The sequence below is a fragment of the Rhamphochromis longiceps genome, linkage group LG17 (assembly GCF_057381845.1).
Source record: "Rhamphochromis longiceps isolate RC_006_pf linkage group LG17, R_longiceps_female_GT1.1, whole genome shotgun sequence".
In the NCBI taxonomy this organism is placed as follows: Eukaryota; Metazoa; Chordata; class Actinopteri; order Cichliformes; family Cichlidae; genus Rhamphochromis; species Rhamphochromis longiceps.
The window spans coordinates 16,939,697-16,959,950 of NC_140573.1; the positions used below are offsets into that span (position 1 = coordinate 16,939,697).

Consider the following 20,254-nt stretch of genomic DNA (forward strand, 5'->3'; position numbering starts at 1 on the left):
CGCACACATAGACGCACACCTACATACACAAACACTCTCCAAAAACAGACATTTCTCTATCGCTTACTCCTACATCCTCATGCGTGCCCAGACCCATATGATGTGCCAACATTTAGTTGATGTGATCCAGCTCCAGGATCATGTTTCTTCAAATCATCTCTAACTGGCCACCACGAGGCCCATTAAAGAAAACTGCTACAGATAGCTGAGGAGGTTTACTGTTCTCTATTTCAGTCAGGAACACAGAGGAACATGGATTGGGTGTGATGGGAAGAATCACAGAACGGGGTGCACGTCTCCTCACAGCTTTCTTAGTTTTAGCCCAGCTAAATCAGCCCAAAAGACAAAAAGTGTATTGATTGCACTATACTGGAATGCTTCCAAATTTGTGCTCATTTTTCATGTTTTTTAGTTTTAGTTTTTTCACTTGAATTTTCTGATTTCTTGTGAAGATCTATGTCTGATTCAAGCTAGATTTGAATTTCTGAAGACCATTAAGAAAAATTAAATTAGCTTTACTTTAAATCAGTTTCTGCGATTAAATTTGATGGTTGAACAACTGTACAAACATTTAAAATGTTCTAGTTTCATTATCCTTGATTTTGCGTTGCATTTTTTAAAAAACCTTGTTGAGAATACACAAAATGCACCATATTTATTTTAAGAAATTAACCTATTTTTTATTTTGAGTTATAGGTGGTTCGGATTTTAGATTTCATTTAATGTTTTGATTTATGTGTTTATATCAGCACGAACACTTATTACTTATGGAGCAGCTGAGATTACTGTTTTTCCTGGCTGTGTCGCAGCTGTGCATTCTCTCAGTGTCCAGCAGAGGGAGTGAGACATTTAATAATCTGAGTTCCTGTTTAGGTGCAACTATGGCAGCTTTACTTTTAAGTAAAAGTACTAAAAAAAATCCAATCGTGAAATTTTTATATATTAGAATTTCAAGGGTTTTTTTTTTTTGCATTGAACCACAACTTTTTTATGCCGTCATGCAAAGTGATCTGAAAATGCAATCATACTGGTGCATTTACACATATGGATACACATATACACACACGCGCAGACATGCACATGAGATACACAGCCCACTCCCTCTTTCTGCTTGTAATCTTACAATCTGATATAATCTGATAACGTCGTCTTTTAAAGTGCTTAGCTGCTTTACTTCTATCGTGAAAGACAGTTTTAAAGGCAGCGAGAAGTAAAAACACAAATGTGTTACGAGGCCTGTTCGATGAATAATGTAATATTCCCTGTGCTCAGTAAATGTTTGTGCTCTTGAGACTTCTGTCATATTTCCCAGGTCATACATTTGTTCAGCTGCGAGAGGCTGAACTTCCTGTAAGTAATTGACAAACTCCTTTAAATAGTTCATGTGCCATAAGGGAATATGAGCTCTGCCGATGATTATACAACGATGGCGTCTCAGAGCTCACGTCACGTCACTCACCATAATTGTTGTTTTGGTTGTTTCCCTGCTGGACCTCAGAAGGGCTTAGAGAATTAAAATGCTAATTCATCCAGGACCAAAATAGTCCAAACAGCTATTTAAGTTGAGCCAGAAGCATTTATCACACCATAATTAAGTTAGATCCAGGAGGAGACAAAAACTATCTTTGTTACTATGTTAACTGCAGCATAGGAAAACCCAGGATCTGTGCAGAAAGCCTTTCATTTGGAGTTTTGGATTTAAAGGTTAACTCTTATTTTTGGAGCATTGACCATCACCCCTGTATGTAACAATAACACTGCAATCCCCAAGTTCAAATCTGTGATCACTACAAGGAAATAAGACAGTGCAAGATGCCTGAGCAAATGATTAGATGTGCCAGATACCAGAAGATAAGGACAACAATCTTAACTAAAACAAAGTAACATCCACCACCCTTTGTATCGGCTATGACTTATGCTCCTGTGTGTGCACAGTTTTCATGAGCAAACAGGAATTATTGGAAATGTTTCAGGCATGCTGACTCAGTTTGCCCTCCAGACATAAAAAGGTTTAGATGAGCTACAAAAACCTTTGACTTGTTTACTCGTCGTCAGATCAAACAAGCCAAAGGTTTTACTCATGTTCTCTTTTTCTCCACCTAGAGAGAAAGATTGAGAACTACCATTAGTCCAGACAGTTTCACTCGGCTGAAATTCTTCTTGAATGTAAAAAAACCCCACCCCAAACAAAACAGCATCTCGTATTATGCTCGGTGACTGCGCTCGCATGAAAACTCTGAGATGGATAAGACTACAGAGAGATGCAGAAACCTATACTGAAAACTCAAAGCTCTGTTGTGTTTAAGAGAGAGCTGAGCATAAAAGCAAAGCTGTCAATTTTCCGGCATGTAGTAACAGAAAGTACAATTTGAATAAGGTACTTGAGTAAAATTTTGAAGAACATTCCATCAACTCCATCCTGAAGTTATTGCACATAATACAAATGATGGTCAAATGTGCAAAAGTGAGGGCTACCTCTTCAGGTTAAATGCCTTCTGGTGGAAGCACAGGCTTCACAAATAACACGTGTTAATCAGTAAAAGCAAGCATCGTTTTTATGGGGAAAAAGCAGACAGATTGTAAAGAAAAGGAAAACAACCACTCGTTGGCAATGCAAGAACAGTTCATATGCTCACCAATGTTAGCCTTGGGATGGCAGCTTGAAGTTAATTATGTTTCCTTTCCAATCCAACAGAGGGTGTAGTCGAGCTTGCATCTGTGTTTATGAAAAGTGTGTAATAATAGTGACTTAATCACACAAATAGTGCAACCTCTCAGTCAACTTGACTTGCGTGGAAACTCCACATCTCAGGACATTCTTTTGGTTGTTCACCCAAACCACACACTGTTAACAGCTGTGCAGTATTTCACTCAGACTGCTTGGAGATTTTCTATTTTTTGTGTTGAGCTCTTTTCCAAAACCACTCATTAATAAAGTATTTGTGATCATGTGGCACTGATGGCAGAACAAAGCTTACTCCAGGCAGAGAGTGAGGGGCAGGAAGCAAAGAAAAGAAGGTGAAATGCAAAAGTCAAGGAGAAAAAAGCAAAAGGAGAAAGGAACAAAGGAAGAAAAAAGATGGATGTTTCAAAGGAGCCGAGTTAAGTAACGCTCTCTTTCCCGCTCTCTTGCACATACACACTCTGCATGCAGACTCCTCACCCCTCCCTCGCTCTTACTGTCTCCTCTGTAATGAGCTCCAGATGTGCTGCTAAGATGGGGGTGGGTGGGTGGGTGGGTGACGGGTGGAGGAGGAGCGGTGGTAATGGGGGAGCTGCCTTGTATGTCATGTGCTCATTCAAGTAGAGACGATGTCTGAGGGGACGCTGTCAGCCCTGATGGAGTTGCAGTCCAGGGCCTGGAGGCGAAACTGGGGGAGGAGGATGAAGAAGGGAAGCTGAGGTGGGGGTGGGTTGGGAGGTCAAAAAGATCTCCACATCTGGAATTACTTCGGGGCAGCCAGGCCCTGGCTGTGAAAGGTGAGCCTGGGCGCCTGGCAGGGGAGAGGGTGACAGGGGTCTGACACTGGACATCCCAAAGTCAGGGATCAGTGATCAGGAAAACAACCCAGAGCAAGAAATGAAATGGGTGAAAAGGAAAAAGAAAAACCCCTCCTTAAAAGTGACATACAAGTCAGGAAAAACCCTAAAATCTCATCAGTGAACCGTTTCTCTCCTTATGACTAACATTTGCTCTGCTCTGTAACTGTTTGACAGTGCCGGCTTGCATTGAAGATACTTGAATTATGAAAAACTACCCAAATTACTGTGTGTAAATGAAGATTTTCATTCTTATAAACAGTTTAAGGCCTGCATCCCACTGAGTTTTCTACAGATTCGTGCATAACAATAAGAATGAAGGAGATGTTGCAAACACCGTTCAACACATATGTAATGTTGCTGACACCACTAACGTAAAGGTTTAGGCAAAGTGTAAACTTATGCAAATGACAATTCGTTCGTTCGTTTCATACGATGGCACGCATGCCAATTTTTTTTTAAGTCCACCAAATTAAAACACTTCCTCATCAGCTACGGTTTCATTCAACCTGGCTTTTACAGTCTGGGAACACCATTCAAAGACCAGTATCAACTTATGTTTGTTGACAGTGAAGGTTATGAGGGGCAGGGAGAAGAAACACCTTGTTTAAGAGTCATACAGTTAAACAAGACCCGAGGGCCTCCATAGCAAGGACAAGATTTCGCCGCTCATAAATATCCTATTTTTAAGATGGAAATTTCAGGTTGTGGTAATCAGGAAAACACCCCTCCCCCAAGCCTATCCCCCACACAAAGCAGGAGGACCTTGGGGTTTCTCTGAAGGAGCATCTGTTCTCTGGTTGTAAATCTCTCTTTTTATGGGGTTTGCATGAGGTTCGTGATCAGTTTGCTTTCCAAATGGTCTCATCTATAAACACACTTATTCCTTATAATTCTTGAAGCATAATTCAAGGCTGACTGATCGTAGGCAGTATATTTTTGTTATAATAATCTGCAAGTGTAAAGACTCAGTCAGGAACTGTTTAAAGAAAGTGTTGGAAACCTGGAAAATATTGGAAAACAACTGTTTTCTCCCTTCTGATATGTGTTGAAACTGCAATTTTATTGCTTGAAACGCATGTTTATTCATATACAAGTTTTTTATTCTGTTACAAATAAAGGATATCATATGAAATTATCTACTGATTTTGGATTCAGAAATACATTAGCCTCTCCTTTATATTGGACTATTACATGAAATTCAAAATGTGTTGAAAATGTTTGTTTGTCAGTGGTATAAAATGGAAAGAAATGTGAAAAAAAATTTAAATTGTATAAATGTCAGAGGAAGTCATTGTCATTTTGTTGAAGACATAAAAAGAAAGAAAGTAGATGATCCCAATTATGGTGTGTAATTTTATCCAACACCATAGAAAAAGTGGGATTCCATGTAGTCCATATGAGTCTCCATTTAAGCAAGTTCTCTGACTGGAACTAACCCTCCATTTAAGTCACAATCACAAATGCAAAACTGTGCAGATATTTGGCTACAGCATCCAGTCTAGATGTCTTTTTGTGTGAACAAGAATTCAGTGATGCTGAGGAGAAAAAGAAAACTTGGCTTGGGGAAAATCCTGCCATCACACGCTTTTGCACTTTTGCACATTGGTACATTGATAGTAGTATACCATCATGGCTGCTCCAGAAAGAAAAGAATACTTCTTGATCCAGAGTATGTGGAATAATGTTCATCCCAGAGACAATGTCCTTCTCTGGGTCTGGGGGGTCTTGTAGTAGAGAGGGCTCCTTCCCTTCCCCTGGGATCCCCTAGCCTCTCAGTGTTTCAGTTGACTGTGGGCACCTGGTTCAAGCTGTACTCCTTGGCTTTGAGTCGCAGATTGGCAATGCTGTTGGCCATGTTCATTCCCTGGGATGTATTGGTGTTGGAGCAGGTGGGTGGGTAGGTAGCCATGGCACTGAGAGAGGAAGGAGGAAGAATAGGTGAAAAGTTACATCATCTGTGGATTACAGTATCACCTGCAGCTATGTAAATATGTAAAGAAACAAAAAAACCTTTGAAACTAAATGTGACATCAACTACTCTGAAAGCTAAAATCCCTACAGGAACATGACCGGTGTTTTTGCATGTTTGTTGTCTAGGCACCAAGCTGGTGGTTATATTGTCTGTTAATAGCAGTATGTGAAACCTAATCAGCAGAAATCAGAAAGATAAGCAGAAAGATAATGACCCATATATATATATATATATATATATATGAGAGAAAGAGACTCTCTGTGGGCAATATTTTCTGCGGCACTCACGCTGCCACCATTGGATACCAGCTTAGGGATAATGCACAGTGAACTCTTGGCACTACAAAGCATTATTGCTACAAAGATTTCCCTGGCTGCAGCTGTAGGGTTTGACATTTTATACTCAGTTTCAGAACTGAGAATTACTGTAAATCATGACCAATGTAACCAGAGTCACAAAAATGTTGCCCAGGAGAGCGCTGTCATTCTGTGCGATGTTCATTATCTCGTGTAGTGTAGCACAGAGGGGTCATGGGGGTCAGTAGTGGATTTAATATGGTTTGTTTTCACATTATCACCTCTTCAGGAGGGTCACAGGATCTATCCCCAGCCCTCAAGTGCTGACAGAGGGGTTAGATGAGGGACAGGGAGAGGAAAATGGTGTTTTGATTCACCACAATTAGCTTAAAGTTAGATGTGTGCAACAGATTAAAGTTGCATATGAAGGGTAGAAGGCAAAGATGTAGAGAGTTTAAAAGGCAGAATGAAAATGTAGGAACAGAGGTCGATCTTTAACTCAGTATTACAGCATTTAAAGGTCACATTCACTCAACTTTCACTACAGTTATTAAAATGGAAAGACTACATGTACCTATTTTAGGCATACATGCTTGCCAGTCGTTTCTCCTGAAAACAAATAGATCAAGTTGTCATTGTGAATAACATTTTTTTTCATCATTTAAATATTTTCATTACATGCAAGATGTAGTACTTGGCTACTTAAGTATTTTTAAGTATATATATAACTCCAATATTTTCACTTGAGATTTCTTTATTGTCATAGTCTCTGGTTTAAGGTTTTCTTCTCTACAAAAGCAGAGTCCTTTACTTTAGTCAGGAACATCTAGTTTTAAACCAGTTTATACCATCACAAATTAAACGCTGCAGTCGAGACATTTACATTCACTACATTCATTTCTTGCAAGATTTTCCACTTTTGAGAGGTGCCAGTAAGACACTTACAAAACATTAGTCTACACATACCTAGAACAATATATAAAATGTTTGAGTATAATATTTTTTGAATATACAATTTGTTATTTCAAAAAACGTTTTTTTTTTTGTTTGTTTTTAAAGAAGGTTTACACGAATGAATTTGAACATTTGGGTTTACAGTGTAATCGTTCAGAGACAGTCAGGACGGCACTGTCAACACAATCTGGCTTTAGATTATTGTGCGATATTATTTCATATTCAGTGCTATAGAAATGAAGTGGAAATTTTTTCCGCCTGATTGTTCATCAACGAGAAATAAATGGACAGGCCAGACATTTAGGGATGTATAGACTTCTAATAGTTTAAGCTGAAGAGACTTTTTTTTATAAAAAGGAAATGACTTTCAAGAAGTAAATTTGGAAGTAAAATGCAGGTAAATATTTATGTGTTCATGAAGATTAAATTTGGGTTAATGGTGATTTTTTTTAATACTTGTATATATTTTTAATCTGCCATTACTTTATTTTTATTTTTTAACAAATCCTTTAAAAAGAAGATTAAACTCATCAGTAGTTTAGTCTGCTTTTATTATTAAAGACTAAACTTTTCCTTTATCTCTAGATTGTTCCACGTTGGTTCACATTTGCTAAGGATTTGTAATAACCTAAAGCTCAGTTTCAAACAAATGCACTGGGTGATTCAGTCCTTTTAATTAGAAATTAATTTTAGTGATTAATCAGCTTCTGAGACCTCGTGTATGTGTGATTTGGTCATATTAAAGTGTGCATGTTCATTGTAATAGATGAGCATGTCACATTTGAAAAGCAGAGAGTTGTTTTATTTGCTGTTTATTTATCTGTCTGTTTGTTGTTCTGTCTGTCAGCAAGCTTACCCAAAAGCAATCAGACTGAATTAATTGAAACTTGGTGCAGATGTTCATCATTTTGTTTAAGGCTGCACAAGAGGACATGGGACGTTTAACTGTTTTCTATTAAAGCTCTGCGGCATGGAGGCATTAGATGCATGCGGCTTTGGATACACAGAATATGCTGCAGCAGTGAGCCTTAGTTTGTCTGCATGGACAATTAGACAAAAAGAAAAATAACATTGTTTTACTATTCGAAATGCACAAGGCATCGCTGTTGGTGTAGAAATATAGTTTGAATGGAGTGTGTGTGTGTGTGTGTGTGTGTGTGTGTGTGTGTGTGTGTGTGTGTGTGTGTGTGTGTGTGTGTGTGTGTGTGTGTGTGTGTGTGAACTGTCTGAGGTATAAGTCTGCTTGAGTTCAGGATCACAGGAGATGAAAACTTTTAGCGGAACAATGAAAAGTATGTGCAGGTAGGAGAGGAGGAAATTAAACAATAACAAAACGCAGCATCTGTGTGTGTGTGTGTGTGTGTGTGTGTGACAGAGAGAGAGAGAGAGAGAGAGAGAGAGAGAGAGAGAGAGAGAGAGAGAGAGAGAGAGAGAGAGAGAGAGAGAGAACTGTTACGGTGATGTTACTGCTCGTGTTAGTGGTTATTTCTTCTGGCTTTTTATACTTTCCCCACCTTCCTTTCTTTCTTCCCTTTTTCTGGGAAAAAGGAAAGATTTCTTGGGAAATTGCTAATAAATGGAAGTCCTTCTCTAAACTGAGAAAATGAATTCCATTTGTATTCAAAGTAGGCTTTGTGCACAGAATGTGGCTGCAAGATTATTAAGTGATGTTCGAGGGGACTATACCTGTAGGGCGCAGCACTCCCCCAAGATAGGTAGTCGTTGGGGCGAGGTGCAGGGCGAGGCACAATTGGCTGCTCCACTGCCGTCACATCTCCTGAGTAAGATTTGAGGAGCGAGGCATTTTTGCTGGCCAGCATAGCTCTCTCATTCCTGCGGAACTTAGCTCTCCTGTTCTGAAACCACACCTGCAAAGTCAAAGGACAGAGCACATTGTTTGTCTTTTAGTCATCGCTTTTTAATCTCAATGACTATGAAAGCACTGCTCCTTTAATCCAAACATAACATACATATATGTATATCAAAAATAAGATGTAGCCACTAGATATGAAGCCATTGCTGAAGAGTCATACTGCAGTCTCTTCCTGTTAAAGAACCAATGAGAAGAGAATTCTTCCTTTGCATTGGTTTTGAGATTTGGTGTTTTATAAATAAAGCTAAACTCAATTGAATACAGCTGAAAGAGTTGTATTCAAGCTTTTTTCTCATTGAAAAAGCTTCAACTTCTCACAGCAAAATTTCAACCATAGTTAATAGATTTATTCAACGGGTTATTATGATTTCATTAGCTAAATACACACATACCAACCAGTATGCCAGTGGTCCTGCTTAAATATTTCTGACACTGATTCGATATCAGGCTTTAAAGAAAGCCTTCCCTAATATACTTTTAGCTCCACTTTCTCGTCCACATATAAAGTAAACTCTGACTACAATAAAACAACATGGTGATGCCCAAAATGCCAAAATTTCAGTTTTTTCCAGACTATTAATATTTATAGCTCGGGCACAGCACTGTGAAGTATGAGGAACTATGGTGAGTCTTTCCAGACTCATTGGTCTTTTTTTTTTTGTATTGACCAAAATGTTGGTCAATTAAGCAAGAAGTTTTTTTTTAATATACTTTAAGTTTTGACCTTGAAAGCTGGTAATGTGTCAGAAACCTCTATCTTTATAGTCTGGGCACATTCATAGAATTTCATAATTCTCCATGTAATCGCCAACTTTGTGGCCTGCTCAACAAACCGCATTTTATCTCTAACCATGCAGTGAAATAGAAGCTCTAAATGTTTCTCGTGCTCACTGTGTCCGAAGTAAGATGGGGTGTTTTTTGTGGTATCCTACAACAGTTTGCAGTCAAATATGCTAAAATTTCTCAGTCAGCACTGAATTAAGTCGTATGACATCAGTAAGAAAAAGAGGTTTTATATGGTGTCTCACACTCACAGTTTCACTTGTGAGAGAAAATTCTGAGCTGTTGGTAAAAGCTCTAAAATAAAGAAAGTCATCCTCAGACATGTGTTCTCATACCCAGATCAGGATATAATGGCAACTCAGTAACTTTGCTTTTTGAATGGCCTAACAAGTGCTTCATACATGCACTCCATGGACCATATTACACTCCACTATTATTTACAGGGATAATCAACGTTTTGATTTTGTGTGAAGATCTATAGAAATCCCTTGAAGCTACGATTGGTCAGTGTAACAGATATTTTCAGATATTTTTAAATATCGATCTATCATTATGGATTTTTTTTAAATAGTTGTGTCTCACTCTTCAACACCTTTTAAACACAAGAAAGCTCATTTTCTACATTCTGTACACAAACAGCAATTAATGTCAATTAAAAGACAAACACAGTATAAAAGAAATGCTTCATGTCTATTAAATTGTAGTAAAATATTTACCCATAAAGGAGCAGATCCATAAAGACCACCTAAACTCTTGTCTCCAATCCAAATATCTAGTCTAATGTCTAAAATGACCATGCGTCCACACGCTCTCGCTCGTGTGTCCATGCTTCATCTGTAGTTCACCTCTTTCCGTCCTTATCACCCCCCACCAGCAGAACCATCTCATTAAGTAGACGATGACTGAGGTGGAGGATGCTGATGTTTTTCCTTACTCTGAAACTGAGTTCATTATTATAAGTTGTATGCACTCAGAGGGGCTTGCTGACGCACTGCCTCAGGAATTACCCAAAGTCTTTTATCAAAGCATTTCTGCATTGCTCTCTGCTACACATTAATCACAGATGTGCTGCTTGTCTCACTCCCAGATCACTATTTCCTCTTTCCCTCTCACTCTGGCCACAGAATAAATACTTTCATTGTTTTGTATAAAGATAGCACTGATTTGTTTATAGACACTGTATATATCAATACCTGCAAGAAATGCACGTGTTTAATTATTAGTCATAAGTCACGTGTTTCTAGGGCAAACCTAAGTGCATTTAAGAAAAAATGTTTTCTTGTTTATAAGTGAAGAGTGGCAGATTATCCAGTACAACAAAGAGAAAACCAACAAACACTGGTCATAAAGCTGTGAGGACAAAGAATGAGCTGAGTGTGACGTTTGCATTTACATAAATGTCATCTCAGAGTCTGCTGTCTGAACTGGGGCTGCTGAACGTACGGCTAATTACCTTAAAGTTGATCGCCTGTGTGACAGCTATAAACTCAATGACATTTACATGTTTTGTAATTAATAAAAACATTTATAATTATGTTTTTTTTAATCCATCCATTTTCTTTACTACTTTTCCACCTAAGGGACATAGAGGAAGGAGACATAATGTGAGCGATAGGATACGTCTTGCCCATCTCCAGTCCATCGTAGACAGTCAACCACCCGCTCTCACTTTCACACCTTTGCCCAAATGAGAACCATCTTATCATATTCAACATGCATGTTTAAGGTCTTTGGGAAGCAATCAATGAACACTCATAGTCTACACAGGAAGGCCCCAGCAGACCACAAAGTTCACACCAAAAACCTTCTTGCTTGTGAGGTTACCTGTTAACCACTACACCACAGTACCATTTTTTAAATATGCAAATCATAATATCAGTCAAGCTGCTGTAGGACAGAATCTATTACCAAAGGACTGATTGACAATAATTCAAATTGTAGTTGATCTTTGAACGCTTTTTCTCTTATTGCATTCATGCAAATTATTTTGTGGTGAAATATATAACGAAAAAATTATAATGCAACATAATAAAACACATCATTTCTAATTCAGTATGTTAGACTTATATGACACGCTGGAATACAACACATGCTTCATGAACAGAAATGCAGACTATCAGATGTTCGGTGCACGCAAGTGTGTGTCTGGATGAAAAATCCTTCATGAATTCAAAACTTTTACTAACAACTGGAAACATTCATTTTACGAGACCCATTTCAGAACACTATACATCCCAGTTTGTATCTGTTTTTGTGGCGTTCATATCAAAGTCAGTAGTTCATTCTCCCGCTGACAGCATCGTATTTAGCAGCCCTTTTGTTGCAGCACTTGTGTGTTTTACACATTTTGTAAACAACTGAGGAAATTAAACATCATTACATGCACTTTTCTAATCACGGTCGGTTCACTGGGGAGTTTTTGCAAACTGCTAACAGACTTTACAGTATCAGTAATTATCTAAAAGATCACTCTGGCATGATAAGAGATATTTGTCAGCTCTTATCAGTTTAGTTCAACACAAAATCTAAAGCTGTTAATGACTTTTGCCTATTAGGAAGGATTAATAACCAAATACACTAAGTTAAAAGCTAACAGATGATTTGACGCTGTGAGGAGTCGTGCTGTTTGTGTGACCGCGTGCACTGCAGTTTCCTATTAAAACTTTTCAGCTTAGTCAAATATTCATTTAATATGTTCTATTTTAAGATTTGTATCATATAAGTTCATATCTGTATATTAACAGAAAGTTATTTATTTTATATCTGACTTATTCTGGTACAACACTAATTTCAAATCTCATAAGTGCATTTGTTGTTTCTCTCTTTACCTAAGTTAGAATCTAGCCAACAGTTCAATCAAATGTTCAAATAACAGGAGAATCAAATGTCAAGGAATCAGTATTTGTCGAAATAAAAGTATCAGAATGTGGAATTATTACTGAAGGTTTATAATCTCAGGAAAACATCTTTTCTTCTTTTTTGCCACGTAGCATTGAAGCCACCTTCCTGTGGCAATACATTTTTCGTACCTGCACTCTAGCCTCGGTGAGGTTGACCCGGCGAGCCAGATCTTCTCTGACGAAAGCATCGGGGTAGTGTGTCCTCTCAAACACCCTCTCCAGAGCTTGGAGCTGGCTGCTGTTGAAGGTGGTCCTGTTCCTGCGCTGCTTCCTCTTCTTCTTCTCCTCTGTGTTCATCTGTTCATCTGCACAAAGAGGAAGAAGGAACTTTATGAATCAGAGGAACAGCTTCGTTCTGCTCAAGCATTACCCAAAAAAAATCAAACGACTATATAATTACAGTTATAATTGCAATTAACTATAAGTGTAATTGTAACTGTTATATTGTTATATAAATACAGCAGGAAGCATTGTCTGCATTGACACACAACCGCTACTGCAGACTGTAAGACAGTTTGAGTCACAAATTAAAATGAATAAAACTGATCGATCGATCGATAGATAGCCAGATAGATACACTACCACTTAAAGACTGATGATTGAGGTCAACAAGTTGAGGTTTGTTTCTGCCCAGTTAGAGCAGAAGGTCATTTAATAAGTTTAATACGCAAAGAACGACACAACGTATCATAGCTCTACATTTTACTAGAGGAAGACTTGACTTATTAACAGTACCTTTTGTGGTTTATCCTTATCATTATTTTCTTGTAAACAAACAATGTTTATATATAAAACTATATATTATGTATGAATATTTACCCTCATAGAAAGTACGATTTCTTTTAAAAAGCTGTGAAATAATTTCTGGATCTGCAGAAACACGTCACTTGGCTCTTCACCTAACTAATTAGCACACAAGCCAAAAACAAAAGTAACAGAATCACTTTGGCAAAGCTGAATGTGTAATTCATTATGGAAGAGCTCCATGTGCTCAGTCTGATAGTTCCCGCTGGGTGAAATCAGTGTTGGTGAATTGTGGCTGCACAACAGGACCACAAACTAATACTTTCACACAGAAAAATAAGGCTGTGATCTAAAGTGTTCCTAATTACATCCACACATACACACAGTCTGTAGTTATGTGCACACACATATGCAAAGGTAGGACGTTGCTCAATACACTCAAGTGTTTCATGCTACTTAGCAGTAATAACATTTTGAGAGATTTCAGTCAACTGAGACAAAAAGAATCATTTGGGTTTTTGCTGCTACAGATTTTGTGTCTCTGATTGGGATTTTGTATTCAGCACATTCGTTTTGTTGGGATAGTAGTTCTTTTTAAATGTGTTATTCTTTATTTTGGGGTTACACGAAATCCATAAACTTTATCTAATGAACCAGAATGGCAAATATTGGCCGTGTTTCTGGAAACATCTGTGTGTATTTTTTTTAATGTAAAAATCATTAAGTAGAACTTTTATTGCAGCACTTTTTACAGACCAGTTTTTCTCTGAGCTTTCAGTCACATGCTCTGGAAATTTTGTGGAATACATTAAAAATTAAAAGTTATTCACAACATTCATCCATCGGGTAATGTGTTACCTGATGGAGCTGGCTGCTGTTGAAGAAAAAGTTTTACTTTTGAAAATTTCCACTTCTTGGAATCTTTATTTAAGTCTATAGAAACTACTTCAACTTTCATGCTCATTTACAGTTTTATGCACTTTTTAAAAAAAGATTTCTGGAGCATGTTTGTTAGTAGAAATATGAACTTTCAGCCAAACACGGGATATTGTTGTTGTATTGATTCATTTTTCGCACACACTCCTGGCAGTGTGTCAAACATTACTCGATCGTCAAGTAACCTGTTTGTTTAGCTGTCAACATTTCTTCTAAGAGTTGCTGTCAGTCGATTGGCAAAAAACCCCAAATGTAAACTTGTTCACCTGCTGGAATCGAAAATGGAGCCCTTAAAATAAAAAGTGATGTCTGTCTGTAACTCTTAATGAATTTATTTCAGTCAAGCTGACCACAAAGTGTTTTCTTCTGCTGCTCCATACAAAGGATTTTTACAGGCCTATACATTAAAAATAGCAAGAGGAAAAAAGCAAAGACAGAAAAATAATTTGTTGTAAATAAAAAAAAATGTATTCTTGTGTGAATTTATGATTTTTTTATGTCCATATTTTTCACTTTACTTGCTTCAGATTTTGATCGTGTGCTGCTGTTGACCCGATTATTTGTTTTACTGCTGCAACCAAATGTCTCATTTGTTTTGTTTGACTGAATCTTCACCTTTATTTCTGGATCGAGACTCAGAAGCTGAAACCATGAACAGTTATAAGTACAAATAATTATGATTTTTATGGTTGCAGTACACAGCGTTTAAACACAATTGCTACTGCAGGCTGTAAGACAGTTTGAGTCACAAATAGATGTGTGTGTGTGTGTAGGTGGGGTGGGGTTGCTGAAGGGTTGGAGTGACAATGTTCATTTTGGTTTCTTTGAGCCCTTTAAATTGGTTCTACTTCACATTTGAGGCCAACCCATAAACTGAGGAGGAGAGTGCAAAGATGCTTCATTAACTAAAACAAATCCATGAAGTGATATTTTATTCCTTAAGTGCTTGAAAGTAATAAAAAGCAGTAGCTATTGTATTCATATTTTTGCCTTTATTTTATGCGCTAAATGCCTTAAAAATACCTTAAACCTAAAACTACAACTACCCCCATCCTTTGCTCTTCTTCTTCATAATCCAGTTAATCAGACTGGCCTTGTGACCTTTTGTGGGCATCCTGCCACCATGAGGTTTAAGCCAATAGATTTTACTAATGACATCTTCATTTCATTTCTATTGAAAATAAAACGTAAATCTTGGAAGGAAGGACTGAATCCACAACGAGAGTAGTTTATGCAAGTATAAGTAGTTTCATGACTTCTCCAGGCCTGTTTTTTGCTTTTTCACGTTTTAATCTCACAAAGAACAATGACCATGTTGCAGTACCACAGACAAAAACAAATAACCTCATTAATTTACATGAAAATGTGTGTGCCTATTTTCTTTCTTTCTTTTTTCAAAAATATTTAACATAGCTACAGCACCAAAGTTTCTTAGAAGTGATTACAGCAGCTCTGCAGACACCACGGTCCACAGTTTTGGGCTGAAACTCTGTTTATTAAATGGAAAAGAACAAATTGCAGTAAACTGGAGTTGTAAAGGCCACACATGGCAAACCAACGACCGCATACAGCTTTCTCACCAGAAACCAGCGTTTGCGCGTCTCCAGGCTAAGAGTTAAGGAGCAAATCGTGACGCCCTTCCCGCCGACTTTACAACCGGAGAAAAGTGGACAGCAAATAAGATCTGTCAGAACCTAAATGTGCGTCTAAACTTTCATTTAAACATATAGGAATTAAATGTTATTATATAACTTAAATTAAACATTTTGACTGCTAAATAACACTTTTAGGGCGATTCAGCAATAAAAAAAAAATAAAATCAAAAGGTTTGTAGGCCTGTATAAAAAAGGTATTTATTTACAGTATTCTATCGGACTTCATTTTTAGATTTTAAATAAAAAAAAATATGACAGGACAGAGGACAGTCCACACAAAACGGAATCCACGCAGGTATTTTTAACAGTACTTGTATACAATTCTAAATTTTAAAGCGTATTTAAAAACTATCAATTCCACGCGAGTTTTCTTCGTGGAATAAAATATTTGGAAACCTTCATGGGTCCAAATGCCGTCACGTAGAGGTTTATTGAGAACGCAGGCACAAATAGCTTTTTAAAAAACTCAGCTTCCCGAAAAGACTCATTCATTTAATAGATCGTGCAGCGCCTGGGCAGCGGTTTGGTGTCGCACAGCTTTTAATTAACCCTCCAGGGTGATGTTTAAAACAGCAAATCAAAGCCATCGCCATCATCAGCGCCATCATCAGCACCATCATCATCCTTCTGGCAGCTTCAAGTGTGGTCAACACGTGGGACTATAGATTGATCTCATTAGCAGCGATCAGTGAAAGTCAATTAGTCCTGCTGCCAAGACAAATTCGTTAGAGGGGACCTGATTCCTAACTAAAAGTGTAGTTGGCAATTTTTTGTTATTTTATTTGGATTTTTATTAAATTTTGCGGACGCCCAAGCAAATAATGGACATCTGTGCAAAGTTTTTTTTTAAACGTGGACTAAAAATGTTTCAAATGTTTGAATCAGTTGTTGCCTATAATAATAATAATAATAATAATAATAATAATAATAATAATAATGTACTTGCGTAATAATTCAGATCATAATGTTAAACTTGCTCAAGTCTGATTTCTTGTTTAATGCAATAAAAGCCGGAAAACTAGCACTACAGTTTTTACTCATCACTCTAAAACATTTGTTTTCTAAATCCGATCGATTCGTTCCTTCTGTGGTTTGTCAGAGTCACGTTTCCACAAATTAAGAGCTGATGAGATGCTGTTATTTGATTCTTTAATTGTCGGAACGAGGACACGCGCGGTAATTATGACAAATGACTAGGCTCCGATATTCTGAAAGTGTTTGACAGGCTGAAAATAACCGTAGATTAACGACGTGACCCCGCCACTTCCTCCTCCATATTTCTCACAGACGATTTTTTAGCCTTTAAAAATAACAATAACACTCATTAAAGGTTATAACGTTTGTGTCAACTTCTCCAAATGGCCCTCTGAGCAGAAAAAGAGGAGGGGGGAGAAGGGAGCGTTTATTTACTCTCTCAGCGGTGAGGTGGAGAGGACGTGCAGTGGCATTTTTTTTATTTATTTATCTATTTGTATTTGTTTGTTTGCGCTGAATTTATCCAGGTTCTTGTCGGCTTCGGCAGTGACGTATACCAAAAGAAAAGTTGGAAATGTTAACCTCGATTCTCACAGTGGAATTCCAACGGCAGCCCAGGGATTAGATCCCGCCTCTGTAGTGTCAAAGATATCGGCTTCATTTTTGCACACCCAGCGGGGATGAGGCCTTGTTTAAAATGTTTTCTAATAAAAATTGTGATAGGGCTATGCAAATATTCACAAAGCATAAGTCACACCTGCGCACGTCTACATGACTCAGTCTGTTTTCAAAATTCATTATTGGTGTTTTCTTCTTAAATGTAGGGCAAAACAAAGCGCCCTGCTGAGGTCAACAGTCGTGGGGAAAAGATTTATTACTCCGAAGTTAGACTTGTAAGGAGACTTCACTGACCATGTCCACCATCAGCATCATACTTCACTGACATCAGAGTGTTAATGGTAAATTAATGGTCATTTTGAGGGGGAGACCGTCAGGGATGATGCATTGCCAAAACTCACTAGAAGATTCCTTCCATGCGCGCGGCTTTTCGCAGAGCTCCGTTCGTGCGGTCTGCGCGCGGACGCTCGCCAGCAAGTCTTGAAAAGAAACACGTTTCGTTTTCAGCCTGTCAAGAGAACTACTTTTGTCTGCGATTTGATTTGTTTCCAAGAAATGATGAATGATAACTTGGGATATCAACAGGGGCTAAAACAGTTCGCTGAGGATTATTTCAAATAATAAGAAAAAAACGTGTTATTTTGAGCTTCGTCCCATCCTTTTAAAACATGTTTTTCATCAGCATTTCACTTACTTTCCTGCTGGGTCGTGTCGCTCCCGCTAGTCAGCCCCGGAGATTCCAGCATATTTCTCCCCGTCTCCCCGACGCTCTCGTCTGCCTGGGTACCGACCATTTCCCCGGCCTCTTCCAGATCCAACAGATGGCTGACTGAGAAGTTCTTTTTGGCTTGCAAGTTGTCCAGGTTAGACGTGATTGGGCTCTCCAGGCGGTTTGGTATCGTAGCTTGCCTGTCCATTACATGTGCATAGCTAGAAGTCATGACGCAAGTGGGAACCAGCGGAAAAAAAGAGAGCGGTAATAAGAAAGAGAAGCGCGAGTGAGCCAAGTAGATCCGTGCATGCAGAAAGCACTAGCAGCGCCTCTAGAAAAACACAGCCAGATAAAAACTCGGGACTTCCGAGCAGAGGGTGGATCTGTTCACATCCAAATCAGCAACGGAGTTCTCAAACGAACTTGTTCCTGCTTTCCCCACTAAATCTTTTTACAGCCAATACATCCAGCAGTACGAGTCAGAGAAGAAAATGACCGACCCGTGTTCGTCCAGTCGCGTTTTTTTTTTTTCAATTTCAAGAAATCATATAAGAAGAAGAAGAAGACGTTCTCTTCCTCCTCGGTTTGAGCCACATATGAGCAGGAAGAGTGGCCGCTGCTGCTGATGACGACCAGATGCGTAAAGTTCTGTGTGCGCACAAATCTGGCTCAGCTGCAGCTAGAGGCACGGAGGCAGGACGTTACCGCCTCACCTTCAGGCTAGCTTCTCTCTCTCTCTCTCTCTCTCTCACACACACACACACACACACACACACACACACACACACACACACACACACACACACACACACACACACACACACACACACACAGCTGGAAAGAGAGACTTGCTGCACTACGAAAGTGGGCCGATTTTCAACCGCACTCTTAATAAGAAGTCCGTAATTGCGTGCTAACGCTTTTGCTGTGTCTGACGTTTTTCATGACCCCACCACCCTCTTCCCCCTTCAGCTGAAAACATCACATCAGCAGCATCGACAGCCCGCCTGGTGTTGGCCGTTTTTCTCTGATAAACCTCAGCTTGAGAGTCCTTACGGGGGATGCAGGAGGCAGCAGAGTGTGAAGGGAGGCACGCTGTTATCTTTGTGTGCTGATAAACCCACTCTGAATGTCCTGCGGTGTGCCACCAGTTAAATCAACCATAACCAGTGCCAGTCAGTCTATCCACAGGATTGTCCGCATGAGTGCTGGCTGAGCTAGAGAAATGATAGGAGCAAATTACAGGGCGACTATGGCACCAACCATCCATTCTTTTACATTTAGATTTGAAACTGAAAACCGTTCCTTAAACTACAAACTAATTACCAAGGCCAGCGAGAGGTCCCACAAACATCACTCGAAAGTGTATTTTTTATAATAGTGATAGTTGTTTGTATTTTATCGTGATTTTTAACAATGTTTTATTCTTCATTTTGTAGATCGCGAAAAAGAAACGCACGAGTTTTACATTTCTTGACAGTGTATTTATTTGTATGTTACACGTGATGTTCCTGCCACTAAATACATTCTAAAAACAAAAGAAAAAACAAACAAATTTTTTTTAAAAAATTTTTGGGTCAACCCACACTTTGTTAGTGCATCTACAAATGTGTTTAGTGGGCACCATGTCTAATCCTTGGTTATCTATATACAGGCACTTGAATAGGCACTGAACTGTCTGGCCTTTAAAGAAATTGAAAAAAAAAGCAATTTTTTCACAATTTTTTTAAACTTTATAATTGCAAAATATGCAAAAATCTACATGAGCTGCACTTAAAAAATGCAGATCCCATTCAATACATTGATGAATTGTTTTACATGACATCCTGTTCACAAATATTGTCCAGGATCTAATATATTAATTTACCAGCCAACCAGAGCCTGACAGCCCTCCCCTGATAGCTTCATGATAGTTTTACCTCTGTCATCACACCATTAAAATATTACACCAGACTAGGATTTTCAGGTACTTTTACAAATTCCCCTTCCAGTCCATAGCTGAATGCTGAACTGATGGCCTTAAACAGTTTCAGTTTCACTGGTGCCAGAAAAATTTTGATATGTAATACAAGGCAAAAATTCTGATTATCAGCTGTAATCTTTTCAAAGCATTGAAAATTAAAGTCAGAAATTCTGGATACAGACCAAAAGACATATCGAGGCGTGTTATATGAAAAGGTAAAGACCATACAAGTATCAAAGCGTGAGTCTAAATGATCCCCCGTGAGGAAGAACCTGGCAACGGTCAGAAGGAAAAACTCCCTTTTTTTAGAGAAGTGAGATGAAATAAGAG

At 38.4% G+C, this 20,254-nt stretch overlaps 2 protein-coding genes across 3 annotated transcripts in view; both read right to left on the bottom strand.

Moving 5' to 3' along the window:
• The window catches only part of pde4dip (phosphodiesterase 4D interacting protein), a 114,617-nt gene extending 111,962 nt beyond the window's left edge, over window positions 1-2,655 (bottom strand). The window contains exon 1 of the mRNA XM_085385803.1: window positions 2,637-2,655. The gene's annotated coding sequence lies outside the window, so the exon portion shown is untranslated. The remainder of the gene's footprint in view (window positions 1-2,636) is intronic.
• Window positions 2,656-4,559: 1,904 nt separating this feature from the next.
• Window positions 4,560-18,774, bottom strand: prrx1b (paired related homeobox 1b). 2 transcript variants are annotated; one of them, XM_085386967.1, is made up of 5 exons: window positions 17,944-18,774; window positions 12,451-12,626; window positions 8,452-8,633; window positions 6,386-6,420; window positions 4,560-5,456 (listed from the first exon to the last, which is right to left on the bottom strand). In XM_085386967.1, exons 1-5 carry the CDS (start codon window positions 18,188-18,190, stop codon window positions 5,401-5,403), a joined length of 696 nt encoding a protein of 231 aa, XP_085243093.1. In that variant the 5' UTR covers window positions 18,191-18,774; the 3' UTR covers window positions 4,560-5,400. The 2 variants fall into 2 exon arrangements, with proteins under 2 accessions (XP_085243093.1, XP_085243092.1); XM_085386966.1 differs by lacking the exon at window positions 6,386-6,420 and having other exon boundaries at window positions 4,562-5,456; window positions 17,944-18,738.
• Between the last annotated feature and the right edge of the window lie 1,480 nt (window positions 18,775-20,254).